This window comes from Carassius auratus, chromosome 22 (genome assembly GCF_003368295.1).
Source record: "Carassius auratus strain Wakin chromosome 22, ASM336829v1, whole genome shotgun sequence".
NCBI lineage: Eukaryota > Metazoa > Chordata > Actinopteri > Cypriniformes > Cyprinidae > Carassius > Carassius auratus.
In genome coordinates, this window is record NC_039264.1 from 19,262,285 (window position 1) to 19,275,351 (window position 13,067).

A 13,067-nucleotide genomic window follows, 5' to 3' on the forward strand; every position below is an offset into this window, starting at 1 on the left:
AAAACGCATCTCAAACCCCATTGCACACCGGTGCACGCCGTTTCCAGGAAAGATGACGTTCAATCCGGAAACCGTAGCAAAACGTTGCGCACCGATTTGAACTTGAACATGCCCCAGGTTTCACTTAGTTCCCCTGATTAGTTCACCTGTGTTGATTAATCATCTCATTTGCTCCTTTGTTTCCATGTTTTTATAAACCCTCAGTTTCTATCTGTTATTCATCCTGGGGCCTGTACCATGATGGTAGCTGAACAAATTCAGAGTTACAGGATTAGTTTTATGTTGACAAAACCAAACCTCTCCAATCGGACTTTGTTGGTACCATGATGCTGTTCATCAGCTTACTTTGTCAATTCGGGCTTTGATCCTGTGTTTGTGGAGTGCGTACACATTAATGTGTGACATCACTGGCGAACAGCCAATCACGAGCCTTGCAATACAAAGCAAGTTTGATTTACTTCTCATGAGAGACCCAGCGAGATTCAAAACTGAAGGTTAAAGGTTTTGCTAAAGGTTGAGAGATTGAAAAATATGACAAATTTAAATGTCATATGAAAAATGAAGGAGGTCTAATAAAATAAATGATCTTGCTCCATAAGTGTAGTCACAAGTGGAACTTGTTAACTTAGTTTATACATTTGAAAATATATAGTGATAGAGACTTGAACATGTAAGTTCAGATTTGTAATTTTTAAAATAGTTCAATCTTTTGATACTACAGCTTATTTATATTACATGATTTGTATACATTAATATTTATTTAAAATAATTTATAATAACTGTTAAACTAAAATTACTTGTGTGTAAGAGATAAATAATGATATGAATCACAATAATTATATAAATCATAAAATGACTCTGTTATTATCATAAAAGCCAGACTTCTATTTTTTTTTTTTTTAAGCATAAGTGACCTTTAATTTGGAGCAAGATAAACTGGAGTGACTTTGTGTCAGACATGTGTCACTTCTCTCACATCTGATTAGTTCACCTTCAGTTTGAGATCTTGAATCCAGAACATAACCTGCCCCGGAGCAGGTTAGCCGTGCAGCGTAAGATACCATGGCAACGAACACCGATTAAAGCCAAGCTACTTTCATAGTACCTAAAACACAGGGTTGGCGGAAACTAAGCTGAAACATAGCTGGCTAGCCACCTAATCCAGCTTCATGGTACAGGCCCCAGGATTAATGTTATTTGGAATAGTCTAAATGTGTTGATGTTTATTAAATTATCTCTACATTTACTCCTTTGTACATGTTTGGCTACAACAATGACCTGTGACAAAGACAAACTTTTTTTAAAGAATAAAAATTCCAAAATTATAATTTTTCTAATTAGATCATTATCACATTTTCTTACTGGAATTTTATGTTTGATACAATAATACTATTTTTATTGAACTCCTGTGTTCTTCGACGGTAAAAAATTAGAATACTTACATAACATATATGTACAGCTCCTACCTTCTCATTTCTGGAAAGTGTCTATCCAGTGCACACATGAGTGTAGGATTTGACATGACTATGTTCAATTTAATTCAGTACTTTAAAATGTTTAAATGCAAATTATTTAAACGGAAAGTAACTACTTCTGAAAAAAAGTAACTCAAATGTTAAAGTGTAAATTTATATAATAATGTGCAACTTCAGAAAAAAAATATTAAAAAGTAATCGCAATCCCCCCAACACTGGTTATAGCTGTTACTTATTATTGTAGTGTTGCTTTAAAATGAAAGGAGATCACACAGTTTCACTTGCAAGGTATTTATTAGCATTAGACTGCATTACATTAAATACTGTACATGACAACAGCAGTAATGCTTTCAATTAAACTGTCAAGGAACAATCAAATATACATTATCAGAGCTCAACATTTTCTTCTGAAAAATGTGAAATGTTATTAATCTTCATTGATATTTTTCTGGATCCAGGAGAGAATGCCCTCATCAATATGATTGGAAAGAGATCCATCTGGATTGATGGGAATAGTGAAGGGGAGAGGAATACCCATTCTTGACAGTGTCATCTAGAACAGCAGGAAAAAAAAATTTTTAGTTGTGTTTTCTGTGTATATCATTATGAGATATAATAATTTAAAGGGAAACTATTTCACCTCTGGAATCCTGGCAATGACATTCAAGGACCTCTGAGTTGGCAAGGCTGCAGTAAGTTCAATCTCTTTCTCACTGTTCGTTACTCTTTCAAGTCTGAATCCTGTCTGGAAAGCCGCCATAGGGATGTGTTTGGACATTCTAATTGGGGTAGGATACACCGATAATAATTATTAAGTCAGTGTCATTTTCTACATCACTTCATACATTTGTTGTCCTGTGCTGATGAACCTTACTTTTTAGCATAGCTGGTGACAGTAATTGGTAGCCTCTCCCATTCCAGCTCTAAACGCGCAGCAGGGAATTCACCCAGTACACCAGCCTCTGCTTTAGCAGTGACTTCATACTGCTGGCACTCTGGACCCCAAGCAAGCTTGGCCTGAAAAACAGAGTTATGCTTAAACCTGAGAAGAATTTATTCTCTAAAATTTTTTAAGGATTATCATTTAATCACACTTCCAGTCTTACAGTCACTTTGTGCTTGCTCAGCACAGCACCATCAACACAGATCTTCAGATTGTCATTTTCAGCGATGGAAGAAACAACAATTTGCACTCTTGCAGTTGGTTTGTCAAAATAAGCAGCAAGTTGGTAGCCCAGCAGTTTGTGGTCAACTCTCACAGCACGGGCAATGACAGCAAAAACAGGTGAACCTGAATTTCCGAGGAACTTAGCCTGTAAGCATACACCATATAAATATCGTATTTTAACTAGAATTTTCTGTTATTATGATCAAACTAATGAAATTCATTGATTCACCTGTTTCTGGATACGCTCAAAGCTAGATCCGGAACTTCCACTGCTAACTTTCTTTGATGCACCATGGGGTGCCAAGTACTGCAAGAAAAATAAGGTAATAAACGTGATGAGTGTCTGATCTAAGAAACTATATTGTTGACAAAATTATTATTAGTAGTTACCCGATCCTTGTGGAATTTCCTGAAAGGCTCCATGATAGTGGCAGTCTGAAAATAAACAAATATTCAGAGAAATGAATATACAGATTTATGAGACATATATTGGTGATTTAAGCAACACATTACATTCCTTGTCCTCACCTTGGTCACACGAGACCTGGACCCTGAGGAGCTTGAACTGCTGCTGCTGCTTCTGCTGCTGCTGCTGCTGCTTCTACTCCTACTACTGCTGCTGCTGCGGCTGCTGCTGCTGCTTTCAGAAGAGTTCCTGTTTTTATCTTCAGTGTCCAGGATGTCCTTCAGTTTCAACAGGAAAGCCTTTCCTTCTGCAGTCTCCTCATCAATGAGACTGATTTGCTTAAGGAGCCTCTCGGCAGCTCTAGGACCAACTTGGACTTCAAGCTCCAGTCTTTCAACAGCAGGACCTTCCGCTATAGCCAAAGCAACAGACCCTTAATTATCATTTTATTTGAAAATTATTGAGTTTCATGAATGTAATAAATTCTGTAAGTATACCTCTTGCCACTGTAGCACGGGCTGTGTGGTGTCCAATAATGTAGAACAGAGGAGTATTTCTGATGAAAGCAACATTGTGAGAGTGCACCTCAATGCATCCCTTGATTTCAATGTATGGGACAGCAAGACAGAGAGTCTTGTCAAATGGAGCAGGAGCTCTCATAGGAACCTCATCTGAATTCTCAGATGACTGGAAAGAAAAAACAAAATATCAAGAAGATTTTACACTTGGGAGCTTAAAGCAATTTTCTTCCCCTAAATGTATATTTAAAGCTTACCGAATCACCAGCATAAGAATTTGGGGATTTTTGCTGGGACAACTCGGGTGCAAAGGGCACAATCCTTTCAGCACTAGGATCTTCAATGTTTCTTACCACAGCGAGTGTCTCAAAGCTGTTATAAAAGTAAAAGACACTTTCATAAAAAAGCAGTCACTACAAAAAACTTTTTCTTCACTGGCATCACTAAGATTTCGTTACCTCAGATCAGCGATATGTTCAGGAACCTCAACAGGCAGAGCCTCCACCTTGTAGTAGCCCTTGAGAATGTCTGCTCTTGCAGCTATTTTTCCAGGAGCAATTGTACGGATTTTTCCTCTCGCCATAACAGCAGCTTGGATCAAGGCAGTGTTCACTCCCATCACAGCAAAGGTCTGGAGAGCAATACTGAAATACGAATAAGTATTAAGCTTGTTTGTAAATCTGTTGTAGTATACATGAAATCTCAAATCACAGCTGCAAAAAATTTACCTTGGTCTAGCTTCAGCTTGGAGTTGAATATCAGTCTTCTTCAGCTGCTCAAGAGTCATAGTATCAGTCTCCTCAGGGAGAGGAGGTGTAATGGTGGCCTTAACTAAAAGGATGAACGGAACAACATCAAAAGTGGCGACCCTAACATATAAGAAGAAAGGATTTAAAATTATAAGAAAAACATACCATTGACACTGGCAGCAGCAACAGCAGCAGTGTACAAACTAAACTCCATGGGCAAACCAACTGCTGTTGGCAAGATACGACGCACTTCAGCTGCAAGCAGAGGTTTGGCATACTGCAAGGCAATTCCTTCCTGCAAAGCTTTAAGAGCCGCCTTCAACAGTTCACGTGGTTTGGTTCCACTCACAATCTGGGGATAGTGTTAATGAGAATCTTAATTCTAATAATCTGAATTATTTGTGAGAAAGATCTCAAAACGAAATAGTAATGAAAGAGAAGAGATAAACTACAACACAATACCGGTATAGCTTCTTCAATGATGGTCTTGTCAATCTTGATAAAAGCCACTTCTTGTCCAAGTAATTTGATGTAGGCTGAAGCCAATGGCTGATTGTTTGGTAAGTCCTTCCAGTTTGTGAGCTTAAGGGGTAAAACATAAGTCATACATATTTTGCCAATGTCATGATTTTTATATTATTTATAAGTATAAGATTAAACATAGTGCATAGGACATGAAAACATACTGCTCTCAGGGTGCGCTTAATCTTTGTGATACGGTCAACACTTTCATCAGCTGCAGGAGATTTCAGAAGAGCCTCCTGGATTCCTTCAGTTCTCACACCAATCTGTTTGAGAGCATGAATTGAGTGAAGGCAGAACACATTTTTAAATCATGAATCAAATTTAAAAGAAGGTTTTCCCACCTCAAGAACATCAGCAGCAGCTCCAGCCAGATAAGCACGTGCTTTAGCTACAACAGCTCTGGGCAGGATGGTTGCAGCATCATTGATCATGTAGGCACTGCCAGCAGCTCCAACCATAAGTGAAGCTGAACAGACATAGGTAAGAATATCATTGATGCCGTCTTTTACAGTATACATTTTAATAAACACCCAACACATCATTTGTTAGCTTTCTTGAGAATTTTGCAAAACTTACTATGATAGAAGTCCAGCTGAAGGGCTCTGCTGAAACGGTAGCTAAGTCTGTCTAGCTTGCGGCTCATGAGCTTGATGGCAACATTAGCTGCACCAGAACTGAAATAGACAACCATTATTAAAATGCTTATTTGACATGATATATAAAAAATATGAAAAAAACTGTGTGTCTTTCTTACACAGCTGCCATATCAGGAGCAGTGATTCTGGTCAAGGACTTGATGTGGGAGTAAGCAAAGCTCACAACATGCATGTTGGTTTCAGTCTTCAGAGCACCAGCAAGACTGGAGACAAGAGCCACTGATGGCTTGGCCTCAAACAACACAATACAAGCAACCATGCGCACTTCTGGGTGGAGAGCTCTATCCAACACAAGCTGCAGGGCAACTGGCTGAACCTGTGGCAAGAAAGAAGGTCAGTTTATTATTGGGAGAAAATGGGCCATTTTACAATAATTCATTCCTACAACGACTGACACTTGCCAGTTTGGGTTCTTTCTTGGCAATGTTCCTCAGGGCCAAGATAGCATCAACCTGGACTCTAAGGGGCAGAGATGTAGCTGCAGTTCTCAGTCCTGGCAGGAGCTTCATGATGGGTTTAAGACTAGCAGGGTGACCAGCATTGCCCAGAACTTTAAGAGCCAATGTGATTTCAGGAATGTCATTCTTAGAAGTTGCCTCTGCAGCAATATCATGGATGGGCTGAGGAATGTGATACATGCAGAGTACAATTAGAAAAAAGCCAATGGCAAAACCCTATCAGATATTTAAGGCATGAACTGTTTACCTTGAGGAGCTCAGAAGAACAAGTGGGAACTGCAACACAGTGCCTGGCAATCATGGAACCATATCCAAGCATTACAACTTCACGGAGAGCTGGGATTGTGGAGATTTTCTCATGCATAGCCAAACTCTGTTAGACAAGATATGGATTAATTAGTTTAGGCAATATTTGAACCAGAGCATTTTAAAAGTATAGTTATTTGAACATACAGCTGTCAATTGCATTGTTTCCAGATCAGCAGTGACCATTTGCAGAGCAACCACAAGAGCCTGAATGAACTCTGGAAGGGTAAGTTCACCAGCCAAGAACTTCTCCTTGATGAATTTTACAATGACTGGTGTGCCAACCGAAGGAAGAGCATCCAAGAGCCAGCGCCTAACAGAGTCAATGTTTAAAATTTATACATAATAAAAATAGACCTTAAACTTACAGCTGACAAATATGTACCTGTGAACTGGTTCATTCTTAAACTGAGCCCAGATAGCCTCAATGTTCTCCAGGGTGGAAACACGCAGGAGCTGGATGAGCTGAACAAACTTGAGTGGAGCGTCTTCATGGACCATGTCCACATTGTTTGCAACAAGGTGCTTAAGGATCTCGATAATCTAGAAGAAAGTAAGAGCTAGTCTCAGTTGATTTCTTCAGTGTGGATCAAAGGCTTTGACTCTGAGATAGTTAAAGTAATACCTGGGCTGGAGCATCACTGATCTTCATTAGATGAATGGGGGTCTGAAGAATCTCAGTTGCAAACTCATATTGCAGGGATCCACGGGCCAAGTAATCAGCTTTGATTGGAGCGACAGGGGTCTTCTCAATCTCAACAAAAGCCAAGGTTTGTCTGAAAAATGTGAAAAAAAAAAGTAATAATATGTGTAGGGTATATTGTTAGTTCATATTTCTCACAAAGGATCAGTCATACTTTGCTTCCATCTGGGCAGCACCATGGATCTCATTGAAGGGTGAAAACTGATGCACTTCCTCAACTGTTGCTTCAGCGATTAGTACACCAGCGGACGCTGGTTTCATGATGTAATTATAAGTTGCAGTTTCAATCAGACTCTTGATTCTCTGTTGAGAGAAAGGTATGGGATGAAATGATCATTTTAAAAATTATATTGTTGAGGAAATAGTTCAAGTCTTTCCAGTCTTGTTCATACCTCTGTGCATTCATGACACCTCTCAGTGTATGCCAAGCCAACGTCCTTCATGATTCTCTCCTGGCAATGGCTCAGATCCTTAGACTTTGTTACGGTAATATGGTTGGCCTTTGGATCCTCACTGATGACATAGTGGGTCCTGCACACTCCCTGAGCTCCAGCCTTGAAGGATGAGTCAAAAAATAAGACTGCAGAACTCAAAAAGGCTATCTTAATGCCTTTATAAATGTATTTAGGATTACTTTCTCACCTCTTGCAGCTCATAGATGTTCTGGGTCTTCTTGAGGTTGAGCTGAAGGATGTTGAGGATACCTCTGTGTAAGTTCAATACAGTAGGGGAGACTCCTGCAGGGGCAAATACCTTTCCAACCACACCATTAGCATACTCAAACTTGATGGGAATCTGAAGCTGAGCAGCCAATGCTGAGGTGAGCTTAGTGGCAGGAAAAAATGGATCCTTTGGCCAAATACCAGCGTACTCGTAGATTACAGGTTCCATGAGCTGTAAGGGACATTTTCCATTTAAATTAGCGCATTGTTGTTTTTAACATGCAATTATGGTATTTTGTTTTCAGTCAGTGTGATCTGAAATCTACGGTTTTAATAATCATTACCTTCATCAGGAAAGTGTTCTCATTGATGGCACTGAGGTGAACTTTGCTGTTGATCTTTATACCTGCTCTGGCCAAACCTTCTTGAGGAAGACCGCCCAAGAGTAGAGCCTCATACTTGTACACATAGGTCTTATCAGGGGCAAACTCAGGGACTAAAAAAGGTAGAGTATTTTTCAGGGGCTTAAGCAAGAATGCAATAGTTGTAAAATTACCAGTTTAAAAAGACCCACAATTTCCAAGAAATATTACATTTACATTTACTCATTTAGAAGACGCTTTTATCCAAAGCGACTTACAGATGAGGACAGTGAAAGCAATCAAAAACAACAAAAAGAGCAATGATATATAAGTGCTATAACAAGTCTCAGTTAGGTTAACACAGTACACGTAGCATGGTATTTTAAATAATATAATGAATAAAAAGAAAACAGATAGAATAAAAAAATAAAAGAATAGAGCAAGCTAGTGTTAGAGGTCTTTACACACACACACACACACTCACATACAATTGCATAATAAATGAAAAGAAAATAGAATACAAAAAGATTAGAAAGGTAGTTAGATTTTTTTTTAAAGAACAGAATTAGTATAGTGAGTGCTTAATATTACTTACCAAGGTTGATCTGTTGACTTGCTAAAATAAATGAGAGAATACACTTTGAAAATAGTTTTTCTAGCTTAGTTTTTAAAGAGATCCTAAATATACATAAAGAGAAATATTTTAGGAAAATAGAAATCTGAAAATTTCTGATTTTAACTTACCCACGAGGGCTACAGTCAGGGCAAGCACAACCGCTCTCATGGCTGATGGTTTGTGAAGAATACCTCAGAAAAACCAAACTTTTATAGTGGTTTCTTGCTGACCAGGTATTAATTTTTTAAAGAATTATTAACAAGGCCTTTGGTTGGTCAACTTATCTGAACATCAATATCAATTAGGTTAGGTTACCCTGGTCTGTTATGTCATCCTCCAGAACAATGTCCAATGTCAGTTTTGAATGTGCTAAATTAAGTTAAAAAGGTTGAAGGAAAAGTAAAGTTAAGTTATTTAATGCACATACATTTCTGAGAATGATATATACAGCAGGGGAAAAACATGACATAAAATTTCTAATTTTTCTTTGTATTAAACAATGGTTTACTGAACACATTGTGGCTTTGTCTTTAAATGATGAATGATAATTTCTATGAACTGACAGGTTTATAATGCAAAGAAGTACATTTACAAAAGACAAGAACATAAACTTTTAAGTTAGATTTAATATAATGGTTCTATAAATGTTGCTGCCATTTTTATCATATAATAAATAATTGCAATTTTTTTTTATTGCAACTTAACTTTAACATGAACACTTTTAACTCCATGGGCCATCATTAAGAAAGCAACACTCTATTATACAGTATGTTCACAATTCAATTTTAGAAGTTTATTTTATTTAAGAAATGTTGAAGCCTATTTTGCATTAAAATCCATTTTCCCCACTAAATGCTGGCTACAACCACACTAACCAGCTCAACGTGACAAATTTATTGGAAGAGGCCATCATAATTTTTTTTTGTTATTCAGAAGGTCACTCAAGACCATGGTCCTGTGATGGTCTCCACTGTCCTGTGAGTTGCTACTATTCTATTGAGTAGGCCAGTTTTATTTACATGGCAGTATTTCAATGCATTTTTTTTTCCTTTTTGTTGTTTTTTGTGCTATCAAAGTCCACAGTGTTGACAGATTTGGCATTAGACTATCAGTTTAAGGTTAGGTTACCTTATGCTCATGTCATCAAACCATGTCACAGTTTTACTTGAAATATTGTAATTGTTTTTTTAAAATGTATTATTCTTCATATAAATAATTTAAAGTAACAAGAAATGTTTAGGAATATGTGTTTGTGACACAGCCAGCCCGGGTTGTCATGATATGATTGACTAGCATTTTTTCTGTGGTCCTATATGTTCTAATTGGCCATAATTAATACATAATGCAAATTTTACAACCTATTTCACTACTTACTGTTGAATACCTGTTGAAAACATGGTCATTTAACAATTTTGCACATTAATTTATTTTGGTAATAAAATTTACCTCTTAAAAATATTTATTTTGCCCCCATTATTATGCCAGCTACCCACTCTTTTTTATTTCATTCAAACATTTTATATCAAATCATGTAATCCAATTTAGTCTAATTCAAAATCAAATCCAATGAAAAATAACGCTATCACACCACTTGCATACTGTATTATACAGCAGAGTCTACTTCTCTTGCATTCAGTATGTTGCTAAAAAAATAAAAAAAATAAATGCCCTATTGGACCCTCAGACTTCCAGGAACAAGATTCTCTGGTCTGATGAACCTCAATTGCAAGCATCATGTTTGGAGGAATCCAGGCATTGCTAATCCCTTCCACAGTACCGTCCCAGCATTAAAGTGGGGCTGTTTTTCAGTGACAGGGACTGAGGGACTCATCAGTAGAAGGAAAGCTCATCACACCAAAATTCAGAGATAGCCTTACTGAAAACCTAGTCCATGGCATTCACAACCTCGGACTAGGCAGAAGGTTCATCTTCCAACAGGACAATGATTCTAAGTACACAAAAGAATGGCTTAAAGACAAACTTGAATGCCCTTGAGTGGCCCAGCCACTAAGTTTAGGGTACAAATACTTATGTAATGTACTTAAATAAGTATTTTTTTTTTTTTATAAATTCACAAATTGTTGTGACAATTCTATTTTAACTTTGTCACTATGGTGTATGGGGTGTAGATTGATGTGTGGGTTGAAAAGTCATTTAAAGCAGTTTAACATAAGGCAGCAATATAAAACTTGAAAAAAGGAGGGGTAATAATACATTCGCAAGGCATTGTGTCATGTTATTTGTAAAAAATTAAAATAAAAAATAGCAATAGTGCACTAATTCAGAGTGAGCATTAGTGCACATGTAATATGACTGCGCACAAGCTGAACTTTGTAACTATCCTGTTCATGGATTTCTGTTCCCTTGCCACCAGAGGTCAATTATATTTTCCTGTTATATAGACACTCATGTCACACAGACTTTCAAACATCACTTTGGACAACATTTCCCATGTTTCATCCAACTGACCACACACTCACTTGCAACCAATCACACACACTTTAAATATGAGGCCCTGTCCACTGTTCAGGGCCGAGTATTGTTTAATGTATCACTGTGTTAGCGATAGCTACATCACAGAGCCAGTTCCCAGTTCTAGTTCTTAGTCTAAGTCTTGTTCAACGCCTGTTACCTGATCTTTTGTCTGTAATGGATTTTCCCTTTGTCTTGTCGTTTCAGACTATGTTTGAACCTTGCCTGGACTATTGCTTGTTTGTGGATTGCCCGCTTGCCTCGCCCTCTGGATTACGTTCACTGTCATTTGACACACGCCTGTCTCTGGAATACTCTCTCTTATCTTGCCTGTGCTATTTCTGCTGTTGTTGTCAACCCTTGCCTGTTTTTGACCATGTCTGTTAAATAAAGCTTTGCATATGGATCTGCATGCTTCCTATTGTGGCACGTTAATTATTCTATCTGCTGTTGGCCCCGGTTGGGGTGTGATTGGCAGACCAATGAGGTGAAAGCGGCCATACTATATAAGGACTCTTATTTTGATGGGTGTAATGTTATCCTAATGATTCTGGGTTCTCCTCTCCTTGGCGTTTCCCTTAAGAATCTAGGTGGCCGTTTGGTTAGAGTGAGGCTGGTGGCATCGGCTTTGTGGCAGAGTTCGTAGGTATGATTGGTGAAATACTAAATTCTTTGATCACTTGCAACTATGGAATTTGTGTGTGTGTTACATTCAGTAATTGCTAAAAAAGCAGGTGTTCGAATGCTAGCTGTTGCATTGAGACTTGGCACTTTGTTGGAGTAACCATATAGCTTTGCGTTTGGTCTTCATTCAACCGTAAATGTAAGTATTTCTTTCCCTTTCTCTCTCATGGGGTTTAGATTCTAGGTTAATGTTTTTCTTTGTTAATGTAAAAGAGGAAATGGAAAATCACAATCTCTAAGCTGATCCCTTGCTGAAGACCCTACACGTGACACCGCTGCTGTTTTGCTTCTGGACATTTTCATTTCCTTTTTTTTTTTTTGTAGTTTATTTCTTTAACAAACAGTGTTAATTTGCTGTTTTTGTCTACTTATTGTACAATTGTTTATTTTCTGGTTCGGTCCAATGCATTTTACTGGGTCAATGTAAAGGTTATAGTCCTTAGTTTACGGTCTTGAACTTTCTGGTGCCCTTTAGGCACTGCTGCTTGTGCCAGCTGTATCCTGTGCCAATTAGGAGGCCTGAGTACTAAAGTGACCACGTCCAGTGTTTTGTAAAAGTAATTTGTTTGTTTTTATTCACTGTAGTTTGTAATTTTTGGTTAATGTGTTTATTATCTTCTCCAGGAGCCAGTGAGGACTCTGTGTGGAGCAGGGGAGGCTAGCCACTCTTCTTTGGGAGCTTCACAGGGTGCCGTGTATGTTTGTGTACTCTTTCTACAGGGTGTGAGTGCTGTGGTTGACTTGGTGTGAATCTAGGTGGGTTTAGATGATCCCCAGAGTTGCAGCCAGCCTGCCCTGTTCCCACTAAACCTGGCCCTGGAGAATAATTTTTATAAACTTAAATGTGCCGGAAGAGAGAATTTTAATGTTCTTATAATATTTTTTTTTTATTATTATTATTGTTAGTCATGTCTCACTTAATTCCCTTCCCTCAATTGGTAAGACGTACCTGTGTGTCCTAATTGGGAGTATTTCCCTGGCCCCCCACCAGGGTGGCGTGGTCGGATGAAACTAGTTGTGGCTTAGTAAAATTTAAGATCTGTAATATCCACCACACTTTGGCGTAGTCGGCAGGGTTTACCTGGTTGGGCAAGGATCTTCCTGAGTGAGACGTGGGCATAATTTTTGCATTTAATATTTGTATTTTCCCTCAGAAGCAAAACAGCAGCATGTGTTCTGACCTTTTAGGCAGGGTGTAATCTTTAATTGTGGCCATGACAAGTATGGAGGATGAGATGCAGGAGTTGCGAGCATTAGTGGCACAGTTGAAAGCAGACAATGACCGTTTGCGTCGGGAGCGCGAGTGA

At 38.2% G+C, this 13,067-nt stretch overlaps 1 protein-coding gene across 1 annotated transcript; it reads right to left on the minus strand.

The window, feature by feature from the left end:
• Positions 1-1,750: 1,750 nt before the first annotated feature.
• LOC113039914 (vitellogenin) lies at positions 1,751-8,802 on the minus strand. Its single transcript, XM_026198078.1, has 28 exons — positions 8,733-8,802; positions 8,584-8,604; positions 7,971-8,122; positions 7,607-7,858; positions 7,357-7,518; positions 7,119-7,267; positions 6,887-7,037; positions 6,647-6,804; positions 6,409-6,574; positions 6,203-6,328; positions 5,899-6,117; positions 5,596-5,813; positions 5,418-5,515; positions 5,183-5,307; positions 5,003-5,104; positions 4,779-4,898; positions 4,482-4,668; positions 4,296-4,398; positions 4,026-4,211; positions 3,825-3,939; positions 3,547-3,736; positions 3,172-3,461; positions 3,034-3,078; positions 2,873-2,950; positions 2,582-2,788; positions 2,350-2,492; positions 2,116-2,254; positions 1,751-2,028 (listed from the first exon to the last, which is right to left on the minus strand). Exons 1-28 carry the CDS (start codon positions 8,770-8,772, stop codon positions 1,903-1,905), a joined length of 4,068 nt encoding a protein of 1,355 aa, XP_026053863.1. The 5' UTR covers positions 8,773-8,802; the 3' UTR covers positions 1,751-1,902.
• Positions 8,803-13,067: the final 4,265 nt, after the last annotated feature.